Source organism: Acipenser ruthenus, chromosome 4, assembly GCF_902713425.1.
Source record: "Acipenser ruthenus chromosome 4, fAciRut3.2 maternal haplotype, whole genome shotgun sequence".
Taxonomy (NCBI): Eukaryota; Metazoa; Chordata; class Actinopteri; order Acipenseriformes; family Acipenseridae; genus Acipenser; species Acipenser ruthenus.
The window spans coordinates 66,178,553-66,192,217 of record NC_081192.1 but is presented as its reverse complement, the minus strand read 5'-3'; the positions used below and the strand labels follow the sequence as shown (position 1 = coordinate 66,192,217).

The 13,665-nt window shown below is 36.2% G+C and overlaps 1 protein-coding gene across 4 annotated transcripts in view; it reads right to left on the bottom strand.

The window, feature by feature from the left end:
• Nucleotides 1-13,665, bottom strand: part of LOC117399485 (rab effector MyRIP-like) — a 198,692-nt gene that overhangs the window by 45,646 nt on the left and 139,381 nt on the right. For all 4 annotated transcript variants that reach the window (XM_059022672.1, XM_059022671.1, XM_059022673.1 and 1 more), the window contains exons 4-5: nucleotides 11,175-11,311; nucleotides 4,507-4,587 (exon numbers count right to left, since the gene is read on the bottom strand). In XM_059022672.1, coding sequence (XP_058878655.1) covers nucleotides 4,507-4,587; nucleotides 11,175-11,311 — 218 coding nt within the window. The remainder of the gene's footprint in view (nucleotides 1-4,506; nucleotides 4,588-11,174; nucleotides 11,312-13,665) is intronic.

The following is a 13,665-nucleotide window of genomic DNA, read 5'->3' as shown; positions in this document are numbered from 1 at the left end:
AGATTTCCGTAAGGTTGCTGCTGTGATTTTTTAAGTACACAAATTAAACATTTAAAAGTGCAAAGAACTAACAAAATAAATCCAGATTGCACAATGTGTATTTTATTTTTTATTATATATTTCTTATAGCTATATTAGTGAACAAAAATGTCAATGCATTAATGTCAATACATACAGGGCATTGGTTAAAAAAAAAAAAAAAAAAACCTGTATAAATGATATACATTGCATTATATAGTACCATGTTTGTGCATATTCAGGCCTTTTATGTCTAAACCGTGATCGTTTCTTATTAGATTTTTGGTAAATCCTGACTATTCACACATGTACACAGAAATCAGTAACTGGAGTAGTCTTGCACATGTAGTCATCTTTTTTATGTTGTCTTCTTTAATAATTTCAAGGTCTGAGTCTTTATTCTGCTGTTTATACATTGCATCTATTTCTTTGATATTGTTTTTAATACATTTGCACACTTTCCATAGGTTACATTTTGGTCGAAAGTATTTTTAAATTTATAATATAATTAGAATTAATATAGCATCATGTCCAAAATTAGCATTAATAAGGTGAGGCAAGTACAGCTATCTATTTAAAAGCCAACTTAGAATTGTATTGTACTCTTTACTAATTGCAAGAAAATAAAATAAAATAATAATAATAATAATAATAATAATAATAATAATAATAATAATAATAATAATACAATATTGGAAAGCTAAAAACACACCCAGTATTAAGGCATGGTGGATTTTAATAATGGATACACATTAATCAAATTTAGACACAAGCTACAGAATATATATATATATATATATATATATATATATACACACACACACACACACACACACACACACACACACACACACACACACACACATTACATTTATACATGAACATAGCATACTGCAAAATAGCAAATAGCACACTGATATGAATGACTATTTTAACTATGACATCATCACTGTGTAAAGCGCATATACAGAATCCGTATGATGCAGCCAGAGGCAGATTAAGAATTATTGGGGCCCTAGGCACAAACATAATTGGAGGCCCCCACACCTTATTAAAAACATGAATGTATCAAAATTCATTAATAAATAGACCCATTAAATGTTTACACATTGCATTAATAATAAAGCAAATTAAAAATCACAACACGCAATGTCTAAATTAACTACTCAATTCTGCCACCCACAAAACTTAATAAAATAATTGCCTTAGGAAATTGACTTGGATCGCCATAAATGTAAAATAACATGAAACGGAATGATGTTTTAGTTTAGTGATCATGTAGACTTTTACTTTTTTTTTTTTTTTTTTTTTTTTAAATACACATGCTTCATTGTACACTGCAGTAAACTACAAGAAAACATACAGGCCATACCGATAGCCTCTAGTATGAGTCTAACAATACCTTTACAGTGATTCTTGCAATTAAAATAAAGCAATACACAATACATCAATGGTTTATCATTCCTGAAACATTAAACATGTGCTACACTTACTGTAAAATGTCTCTCTTTTATATACCCATTACACCTGAGTTTTAATAATACGATCACATAATTATGTAACCAAATGTGAAAAAATAGAAAACATCATGAGAATATATGTCTTGCCTTTTAAATGATTGGTTTCTTCCGAGCTTTAAGGGAGGAAAAAATCACGTATAATGTCGTCAAAGTCAATTTGTCACACCAGTTCTGACTCAACTGCCATTAGAGACAAGGCATTCAGACGTCTTTAATGCATTGTTGATCTCAGTTCATTTTTTATCCTTGCCATTGATGAGAACGTACTTCTCTGTGTTCTCCTTCACAGTTTGTAACAGATAGGGTCAGGAAAAGTCTAAGAGCAATGTACACGTTAGGGAATGTTGACTGAAGACCATTTTGCGTTACAACTTGCAGCAATTTGGCAGGGGATTTGTCTGGCTTATCCTGTACGAAGAACATGAATTGAGTTCATCAGGAAAGTTCTGTTCCAAACACTGGGGTAAACTACAGCAAGTTCAGCGGCATGCTTTCGAATGTCAGTTATGTCCAACAAGTTGTGTTCAAACAGTGCTCCGAAGCGATCATTCAACATCCTGTAGACACCCAGTCAGTGAAGAAGACAAGCTAATAAATGGTCAATTACAACATAGAAAGTCTCAATGAAAAACTTTTGGCTTCCCTCAAGTAAGGTCTCAGGTTCTCCCGATTCACCTGCAAACCGTTTTCGATTTCGTGTACGAGTCAGATCACTTTGATAATTTTGTGAAACTGTCTTGCATGTGTTTTTAGCACCATTTTCAAAAGTATTGAATTGATCTCACAGGGAAGACACAAATGATTCAAGTGATTGCAGTAACTGAACTGCTCTATTCAGGTCAATGTCGCTTTTCTGTAACTGCAAACTTGTCATTTTAAACCATTGAAGAACGGTGTCACAAAATTGTGCCACAAAGGCATTTTCCAATTGTTTCATCTTGCACTGAAGGGAAGCAGCTTCCAGTTGGGTGTCATGTGACTGGTTCATATCTTTTGGCAGGTCTTATAGGGCTTGCTGAATTGTATTGCAGTTCTGATACTTTCGTGGAATCTGCGTGATTGCTCCATCTTGTGTCTGACAGTCTTTTGAGTGTCAAGAATGACCAGCTACTCTCATTACAGAAAACCTGTTTCCAGCGATATGCTGACGCTGAGCAGAAAGCATATAACAACTGTAGAAACCAGAAAAAATTAATAGCATTTGAACAGCTGTTGCTAATACTCTTAATTCTCACTAAATTTAAAGAATGGGCACCACAAGGAACGTAGTGAATAAGTGGGTTTATTCATTTTAGATGTGCCTGCAAACCGTTGTATAGCCCCGACATTGATGGATGGCATTGTCATACGATTGTCCACGGCAACTGGAGATGTCTAAACCCAAGTTGTTCACCATTGCAAGTACACAGTCAGCAAGGCTTGCACCTGTATGATTCTCTAGTGGCTCAAATCCAATAAATCATTCTACAGTTTTCCCCTCTGAATTGACAAATCTGAACAAGGAAATCAAATGATCAACAGGTGATAAATCTGGTGTCGAATCCACAATCACTGAAAAATACTTGGCTTGTTGCAGTTCTGCTGCTATTGTTTTTAATTTTCTACCCCACCAAATCAATTAATTCTTCACAAGTACTTGATGACATATAAGGATTACCTTTACCCTTCTGTCCGAATTTAGCCACATGGTCTGCCAAAAATGGATCAAACTGAGCAATCAACTCCAAAATCCCAAAATAGTTTCCATTATGTGGTGATCCTAAGTGCTCATCGTGGCCACGGAACTCAAGTCCACGCTCAATTAAGAATGTGGTAACTGCTACAACATGCTTCAGGACATCTCTCCAGTAGTGACACTCTGACTGAAATTGCCATGCTAGATCTGCATCAACTGCACCTGTTGCTTTTGCACGCCGTATCCATGCCAGCATACAGTTTCGGTGTTGCAGGCTTTTCTCGTGTTCAGAAAGGTGTTCAGGGTGTTTCCAATCATCGAATCCTTCGATAAGGGCATGCACATTGTTTGAAAGAAGCTTGCAGGCAAAGCAGTAAACATTTCCAGAAGATGGTGATTAAATAAGCCAGTCCCGCGTAATAGATTCACCATTGTGCAGCCGACAAGAAAACAGATCTTCAGACAGCAAACGCGTCTTCCCTCCAATCACCCGAAGCAGAGAATTTTTTTACGTTTTTATTTTGACAAATCAGCTGAACCCTTAGCAATCCAAAAACTGAAGCTGTCAATGTTATTCCACAATGCAGGATTGCTGCTAAATTGACCTGCTTCGATTGCATTTGTTTCACATGCATCACTTGTTCCTGGCTCGTCTGCTTCTCGCAGGTCATCGTCTGCAGCTTCATCCTCATGTCAAAGGCCTACATTGTCAGAAGCACTGTCTGCCGAACCAGCGTTGTTGTCTTCCGTCAGCTGTTTCTCGTTTCTCTCTCTCCTTGAAATACTGATATATTGTTGGTATCTTTTGACGTAAAGAAGCTTTTTTAACCTCCTTTGCTTGCTTCAGCTTTCTCTTAGCACTCCCGCTTAAGTAACACCAATCCACATTGGGTGTTTTGTACACAAATACTAATAACTGCCAGATTTTTTACTGTCTCTGAATTTAGACGCACACTGTTCACATCGGACCAATCGCACAGCAAGTCATATTGCAACACGCATACACGTGTGTGTCTGTCTTCTATCTTTTTTTTTTGTGCGTGTCTTATAGTTTGCAAAAAAGTCTTAGGCCAGTCTACAACAATAGTAAATTGTTTGATGTCATTACAAACACTTGGAAATTGGCCCAGGCCCTGTGGGCCCATGCGTTAATCCACCTCTGGATGCAGCAATGTAACATCTTCTATTGTATATGCAACTGTAATTATTTATGTTTGTTTTAAACCAATCTGGTCCAAAAAATACATACAAACAAAACACAATGAATGACAGTCCATGTTTGAATGACCATACCTTCACTTTGTCTGTAAAACGTAGAGTCGCTGCCACAGGTGCTTTCTGCATAGTCAACAATTCCTTCATTAATGCTTCCCTCTATTAAGAAAGAAACAAGAAAAGATTTACCAAACCAGAAACATTATTATATTTAACTATTTTATGTTACACATGTCCCCTTTCTGATCCCTGAGCACTGACGAGAGATCAAATCTAATTTTTGCTATTCAATCCACAATTGTAGTTATTGATATACACACAAATTATAAATTCACAGTCTAAAATGTATTCTGGATTTAATATATTGGCAAGAATGTGTTTATTAGGATTTCATAAGTGCTATCAAAACTTGACTTTAAATATTAAAACACCAAAACTTTAGAAAAAAATAACTATCAAAATACTTTGAGAGAAATACAGCATCACATGAAATATCCACTATAATGACTATAATATTTTTCATTTTAAAAGTAATACTCTGCAACTATCGCATACAAGACAATACTATAATACAGTCCAAAAACACTGTATTTACTGTTGCGTATATAATACTATTGGAAACCATAGTGGTTTTGGATGATACTATAGTATTTGTATATGGGATCAGGCCACAAAACACTGTAGTAACCAACAATTAATTATTTAAAATGTGTTAGACCTTAGACTCATCTGCACAAACATAAATTAATTAGGGCAGATTTACTAAGCTTTGCTAAAACAGTAAAAACACTGTTTAAACTAGACAAAAACCATGTTAGTTAAAATGATAACAATCTTAAAAAAAAATTAAAAAGTAAAAAATTACACAATTGTGAAAAAGCCAAAAACTGCAAACATTTTTTTTTATTTTTTATTACATAAGAGTAGCTGTTATTTACTTCATGCTAATACTGGCCTCAGAGAGAATAATGATGAGGACCAACCAAGGCAGCTTTGCTGTTATATAGGAGCCTTCAGTGCTTTTTTTCCACCAGGTAACATGGATTTCTTACTGACCCTGTGTTGATGGCTGGAGTGTAATGCTGGCTCCAGAGATCAGCCTATTTGCAGCCTCCCTAGTGCCTCAGCATGGCAACCGTTTGGAATGGACTAGGTGGGGCATTTCGCTGGGATCATCATATGAACACCTCCCATCTTTGGGGCTTTGTTAACAAATCCACAACACCTCAGGAAGGATCAACAGTGATGCTGGCATCCAGCCCAGTTTACTTACAGTAGCCATCCATTCCTTTTAATTGCTGTAAACTTCATCTGTCACCACTCCTTTGAGGTCCCCAATCGGCCTCTTTCCTCATCAACCATATCTAGTTGCTACCTTTCTCTGCCTCCTCGGAGAGAGCCTTCAGTATATGCTGCAATTCCTGTCCACTGAATCCAAGATCTGGGAGGAGCCGGGTCATGGAGTGCGCTATGAATCCCAGACAACCCACCTCTACTGGATAAATCCAGACTTTTCAACCCCGCTGCTCCATCTAAGTGGCTAACTCAGCATACCAGTTTCTTCCTGTCATATGCCTCATCCACGAAATCCTCCCATGGCACTGTTGGCTCCACCAGGAGAACAAGGCGTGTTAACACTGACCACAGGACATTGTCAGGTCAAAGGGTAGTTGTAGAAATCTTGGGTGGGAAAATAAGGCGCTGGCCAACAGCTAGCAGTCTCCAATGGTCTTCGTTCTAATAACCTTTCCTGTTGACTACTCTCCTGGAGGGAGGAATGTTACACTCTGTGCAATATTGGTGGTGAGCGGTTGATCTTATTACGCTGTTCTTCCAGGGCTAATGCAAAGCATCGCAGAATTCGGTCATGACGCCAAGTGAAGCGACCCTGGTTCAGAGCCACCTACATGCTGTAAAAATGTGCTTCAGGGTAGCCAGTGATTAACACAAAGGACATGCAGGGTTCTCTCCTGCCCACACATTCAGGTTCTGCGCTGATGGAAGAACATCATATGTGGACCTGATTAGAAAGCCGATTGTCCACAATACAAAACAAAAAACAGTGCTCTCCACGCCATCACAGTACTGGTCGAGTTTTTGTTTCACTTTACTTGTAGTATGTCTTGCTTACAGCTACTGCAAATAAAGTAATGTTAAGGTTAAGCTTTTGGCCTTTATTGGTTCTAAATCATATTTTGAAAACCTAAACATATGGTTATGTTGACTGATGACTCCTGGTCATTTTTCACTTGGCGTGATGATCACCTGATATCTCCCTATACTAATATTATAAATCACATATCAGAAATCAACCAATCACAGTGAAGTATTTGCCAAAATTCCAGTACCTCTTATCCTATGTACATATCTCATCCCGTGCATAGAACACTGCACCCACTTCCAATGTTCAAAAATCAAAACAAAAACAAACACACATAACTGGTACCTTTTGTAAAATTAACGTTACTCTATCTTTAAAGCATAAGCATAGGAGGCTGTGTGGTCCAGTGGTTAAAGAAACAGGCTTGTAACCAGGAGGTCCCCAATTCAAATCCTACCTCAGCCAATGACTCATTGTGTGACCCTGAGCAAGTCACTTAACCTCCTTGTGCTCCGTCTTTCGGGTGAGACGTAGTTGTAAGTGACTCAGCAGCTGATGCATAGTTCACACACCCTAGTCTCTGTAAGTCGCCTTGGATAAAGGCGTCTGCTAAATAAACAAATAATAATAATAATAATAATAACAACACTAGTTTCTTTGAAGAAATATTACTAAAATTGTTACAAACTTTTAAAAAAACCCACAATTCTCCATCTTCACTTTTGTTTTTAACACATTTTACTTGTTTTTAAATGACGGGGGGGTGGGGGTGATGGAAGTTATGTTTTTCAAAAATACAAAATATTTTTCCTTTTAAAGCTATTCCTGTGTACAATCTTAATGCGTGTGATTTGTAATATGTTAATATGTCTTGTGATGGGTCAGAACCCAAACTGAGGCACAATACACACATTTATACAAAAAAAGAGAATCCTGGATCCACTTAAGCAAAATCAGCAGCAAAAAATGTATTTATGTGTAATAGTGTGAACCTGATATGAGGGAACAAAATAACATTTAATATTAGAAAACTAAGAACTAAGGGGAAAAAATTGAGTCCATTATAAACATCAGAAATTACATTGTCATGATTAAAGTGATATGCAGCAGTAATTAGTAAGGTTTTATTGATATGAGAAGTTGTTATACAGTAGAAAGAAATTACTGACAAAAAAATAATATTGCATTATTATTAAATGTGTCCTTGATTTAACATGACTGGGGAATTGAACATACCCCCTTTACAATATAAAATAAGCTGTTTCCGCAGGCAATATTAAACACATATACATAAGCACATTCTTTATGGAAAGTGACTCCAGACAACCTCTTTACTTTGTTATCAGCATGCATTTCATTTTGTTAGTGTGGTTTAGACTAAAGATCTGTTTGGACTATCTGTATCCAGATTAGAGAGAGCCTACAATGATTACATCACTAGTATGAAATGTATGAGTTAACTGCACACATCATCTACTGTTTTCCTAGAATACAAATGAGATGTACAGGTATGTGTTCTTCTAAAATGCAAGTGCTGTTATTATCATAATATCATGGTTGTGATTGAAATAACCTTGGTTTGCTGTCTACAAGCTTGTCTTGTGTTCAAGATATCATATCTCTATGGATTGCTCCTGCATACATAATATTTAATAAATTAATATGTATTACACAGGAGAACTATCACAATACGGCATACTACAAAGATGCTTTATAGCTTTAGTTTTTATGACCTTGTGATGTTCAGATGTTCAGACTTTACTTAAATAATTTAGAAATAGATTACAATTGCTTATAAAAAAAGGGTAAAATGCATCTGTAAAAACAAAACAGAAAATAAATAAATAAAGCAGGGGTTTATAGCCAATTTATTTGATAGAATACAGAATTATAAATACATTTTGATAATGTATTTCAAAAAATGACCCAGTTTATTTGATATACAAACACATGCTTCCAAGATCTCTTATTTAGGTGCAAGTGAAAATTGAGGTTGAAACATGTTCATTCTTTTAACCTCCATAATCAATGAATAAAGAACAAAAATAAAGAGATGACGACATTCGGACATCATTTCTAAGTTTTTGTATGTGTGGACATCCAAAACGCTAAGCTGAAGTATTGCAAAGTTTTGGTTTTTTTTTTTTTGTTTTTACAAAAAAATATATAAATCTGGCAGCCTTAACCTCCCCTACGGGGCCTAATAAGTGTGTGTGGACTGGCTGTGGTTAGTTTGATCAGCCAATATAATCACTTCACATTCCCAGGGTAAACATTTAATACATTTGAATGAAAGCTCATTAAATGCAGAGACATAAATCCACTTTGGCATGAGCGCTAGTTTACAGCAGGGCCTCATGGAGCAAAGCCATAGATCAAGCATTCAATTTACAAACCATACAAAATCCCACTGCATCTTAAAAGAAAGATACATTTAATATACTGTAAAAAAAGAATTCTTTATAGACAATAATTGCCTACAGTGAGAACCAAAGGTATTACAAAATATTTTATATGGCTTACTGAGAACATTCACATCTGGCTACGTAACTGAATTAGCTGAGCGGTTACCGCTTCCTTTTATTAACATTTAGGAAGACTATATGAGCATAACAAATCATGTTTGGAAAGCAAGTTTTGGGATAGGACTTGCAATACAGGCAACCTACGCCTTGCATGCACAAAACACATAAATCAAAGCGGCCTTGTAAGCTTAAAACACTAGGGTGAACACTGTATCAGCCTTAGTTGAATGCTTTACAGATGAACTCTGATAAGACAGAAGTTCTGTTATTATGTTCGCAGTAGCAACTAGAAGCCACATAATCTCTTAATAGATCTGGGCAATTTGACCATAAACATAAAAACAGAAGTGAAAAACTCTGATTTATTGAGTCGCATATTTGCAAGTCACCAAAGTCTCATTTTACCATTACTGTCATTGTCTGATGCTGATAAACTAATTCATGCTTCTGTATCTTCCCGACTTGACTATTGCAAAGCTCTATTCACTGGGCTTCTGGGTCATGCCATAAATCGCCTGCAGCTTATACAGAATGCAGCTGCTAGGCTTCTCATCACAACGAAAAAGAGACCATAAAACACCTATGATGGCTTCACTGCACTGGCTCCCAGTTTAGTTTAGAATTGATTTTACAACATTACTTCTGACATAAAACACTTAAAGGTAAGGCACCATATTATATAAAGGAGCTTGTAGTCACATATATACCTTCTCGTGATTTAAGATCAGCTGACACAAGCCTTCTGTGCTTCCCACAAGTGTACACAAAAAGAAACTGTGCTTTTCTATAATTTCTGTACAAATGTATTTTCTTCTGTTTTTTATATCCACTTTTTTAAGCTGAATTCTAAACTCTGTTTAGTTTCTACACAAATGTATTGTATTTTGATGTTCTACTATTTTGTCCTGTACATCAATTTGATATACTTTTTGTATGAAAGGCGCTAAATAAATAAAGTATTGACTGATTGATATTGATGAAAGAACGATGAACATAACCTACTTTTTAAGTTTGCATTTAACTGTGGGATCAATCTCGCTCAAAGTTAACAACCATGCAGCGATGCACAGACGTGTGCCTATTATTATTATTATTATTATTATTATTATTATTATTATTATTATTATTATTATTATTAATTTCTTAGCAGATGCTCTTATCCAGGGCGACTTACAATTGTTACAAGATATCACATTATTTCACATTATACATTATACAAATATCACATTGTTTTTACATACAATTACCCATTTATACAGCTGGGTTTTTTACTGGAGCAATCTAGGTAAAGTACCTTACTCAAGGGTACAACAGCAGTGTCCCCCACCTGGGATTGAACCCACAACCCTCCGGTCAAGAGTCCAGAGCCCTAACCACTATTCCACACTGCTGCCCTTATCTTTTGCCCATGTCTATACTACCCAGTTGTCAAAAGCTTTAGAGTGGATTATTGCTGTATATTTTCTTTGGTTTGGTTCCTCAATAAATGGACACCCTCAGAAAACATGCCATTGGAAATATGAGAATGTCCAGCGAAGACCATGGAAAGCATTTGGGATAGAAATATTTTGCAGCACTATATATAGACTATAGTATTGGGTGCCAAACTATCTGACACAAGCCCAACTAGATGATACAAAGAATATCAGGGTTTACTATACATTATAAATCACTGCATGTATATTTGGCACCTATATAAACATGCTAACTTTCGTGGCTCCTTTTGCGGAGCAAAAAGTGAGTGTACCTGACCGTCAATACCCTCCATGAACTTTGTAGCTTGCGATATACCGAAATTGAAGGAGGGCCAGACTGAAAGCATCATTTACAAATAAAAATTGATTTGTAAGAATTATTATTATAAATAATAATTATATAATATTATAAATAATACTTTGTGTGGTCACATGACATCCAGTGATAACATAGCCAAAATAGTTTTTTAGTGTTTTCCCAAAATACCCTAATAGAATTGTCACTTTGTTTACAATGCAGTCCATAATAATTACCAACCTCCAGTTTTTGCTGAGTACACACTACTGCTGTGGACACAAGGTCTTTTATTTCTGTAGTAAAGATCATGAAATCATAAATGACAGTATGAAAAAAGTAAAAGATACCTCCTATGTCTGAGAAAGCTCCTCTTTCTGTACGATGCTTTCTGTATAACATCTTCAAAACCTTGGAACTGCCAAAGCGTTTGAATCGGCTTTTGACGTTACTGTAGTACCATTCCAAAGACTGCGTTCTTAGAAGCCTAGAAAGACAAAAACATATCCATGATATAAGTTAAAACTGTATTTTTCATTCATTAACTTTCCGTGTGATATTTCAGAATAGTTGAGTAGTACACAAGATGGAATTCTGACTAAATACCAATGCATCTGAGGAGGCTAAAAGTTACTGCCATTTACATATTTAAAACCATTTCCACTCTGTCACATTTCCTTTAATGTCACAAATCATTTTCAATTATTCATTAAACTTTTAGTAGCAAAGGCTAATAAACTTAATTTATCTGCAGTCATTATCAACAAGATCAAGGTTAATTCTAAGACGATACTTGTTAAGGTTTTGTATACCTTTAGTCCCTGTGTGATGACTGAATGGCAGGTTTCTATATTTTTCTTTCCATTTATGTTTCCTATTGTGCCACTTTTGCACAACGTAATGCATCTATTATGTTTTAACCCTGCAGGTGAGTGTTGTGTGTTTTCTAACAATTTTTCACCAGATATATGGTTGAAATAAAACCAAATCTGAGTGTGTCTGGCCCCTCATCAGTAGGACACCATTCTAGTTGAGCTACACAAGAAATACTGTTATTCACCTTCCACACATCATCTCATTGCAGATAATTTTCTTATTAGCTCTCAGTTCACACCATAATTGATAAGAGAATGGCAATTTTCTACATTTATCAAGATATGTGCAGTACCTGTATGAGAAGAGTTACACAGATAACTAGTCTACTCAATCTTCAGAATATTTGCTGAATATAAAAGGATAGTTGCTTACCAAAAGGGTTACCAAGATCAACTTTAATATGAGTATTTTCTTCTCTCAGTCTTACACAGTACAAGTTAAAGGGACTGTTAATTTAAAAAAGCAGACTCTTAAAGTGTAGCTGGACTGGCTGTTGAGACCATCTACCTTGTGGGAATGTGAGGTTGGTTGTAGTATTGAAAACCCTTAGGCTTTTGGTCCCTATATGTGTCGTGCGTCATTGCAAGTAGAGTAAAGCCCGATTCGCACAGGACTAGAAATCACCACATAAAACAGGTGGTTTTGGAATTTCTACTGACATCCATGAACTGTAGTCCTGTGCAAACTGTCCATTTCTTTTCATCCCAAATAATTCTCAAAGGTGCTCCGATTTTGGACATTGGGACCGTCTGTAAAATTTTAAACTCAGGCGTCCTGTGTCTTTTTATTCCTGTGTGAATTGACCATGTCAGTGTTATGTTATTATTATTATTTCTTAGCAGATGCCCTTATCCAGGGCGACTTACAATTGTTACAAGATATCACATTATTTTTACATACAATTACCTATTTATACAGCTGGGTTTTTACTGGAGCAATCTAGGTAAAGTACCTTGCTCAAGGGTACAGTAGCAGTGTCCCCCACCTGGGATTGAACCCACAACCCTCTGGTCATTTTGAATTCACCGACTTTTCTTGATGAAAACGAATCCACGTTTGGGAGGTTACTACGTCCTCTGCTTTTGACCAACTCTAAGGACAACTACTTTTTAGTCCCGTGCGAATCATGCTTAAGAGTGAGAGTGAGTATCAGCCCAATACTGACAACTGGAACTGTCCACTCTACACTGGTGCAAAGGAGCTGAACGCAAAACACACAAAAAGTGACCGTCTAGTCTAGTTGTGCTGAAACCATAGCATGACACTGCTGTGGGGATGCTAGAACTTTTATTTATTTTTTGCTTACAGTTTATGTTCGTCTACCTCCTGTACCTAAATCGACATCTGTGTATTAGGTGAAAATAACACTTCTATCCAAACTGTCATAATATTAAAATTATCTTTCATATTATGATTTGGTTTTTGTTAATTCAGTCAAATAAATGTGATGTGCATAGCTATGTGCATAACACACAGTGCAGTCTGTAAACAATTGGTTGTGTGAACATGAAACGTGCTGGCATGGGACCCACAGAGCGTTGGCCTCTGGTCAGATGTAATCTTATGAACCTAACAAATGGCTTTAACTACGATATGAACCATCATGGCGAATAAAGAGCAACACTGGGTAGACCCGTAGGGTTCTATCTTAATTTTTGTGTTGTGATTGTATGCAAGCATGTCTGCAATTAGTTAAAGCCTGGTGGTGAAATGTAAGATGCATTATCCTTCAGTGTGTTTTTGTAATTAAGGGGGGGGACTTAAATGTGTTTTTCAGATACTAAGCAATCAAGCCAACTATTGATGTAAAGTGAATTATATATAAGTAATGTATGCTGATATCTAAGCAAGGGCGGTGTGCCTTTAGAAACGGTTAGTAATTTTTATGTCATGGTTGTGGCAACTTTTGAGAGCCAGGTGTGAGCCCTCCCAACCCATTAAACAGCACAAAATGTTATTTAAAAA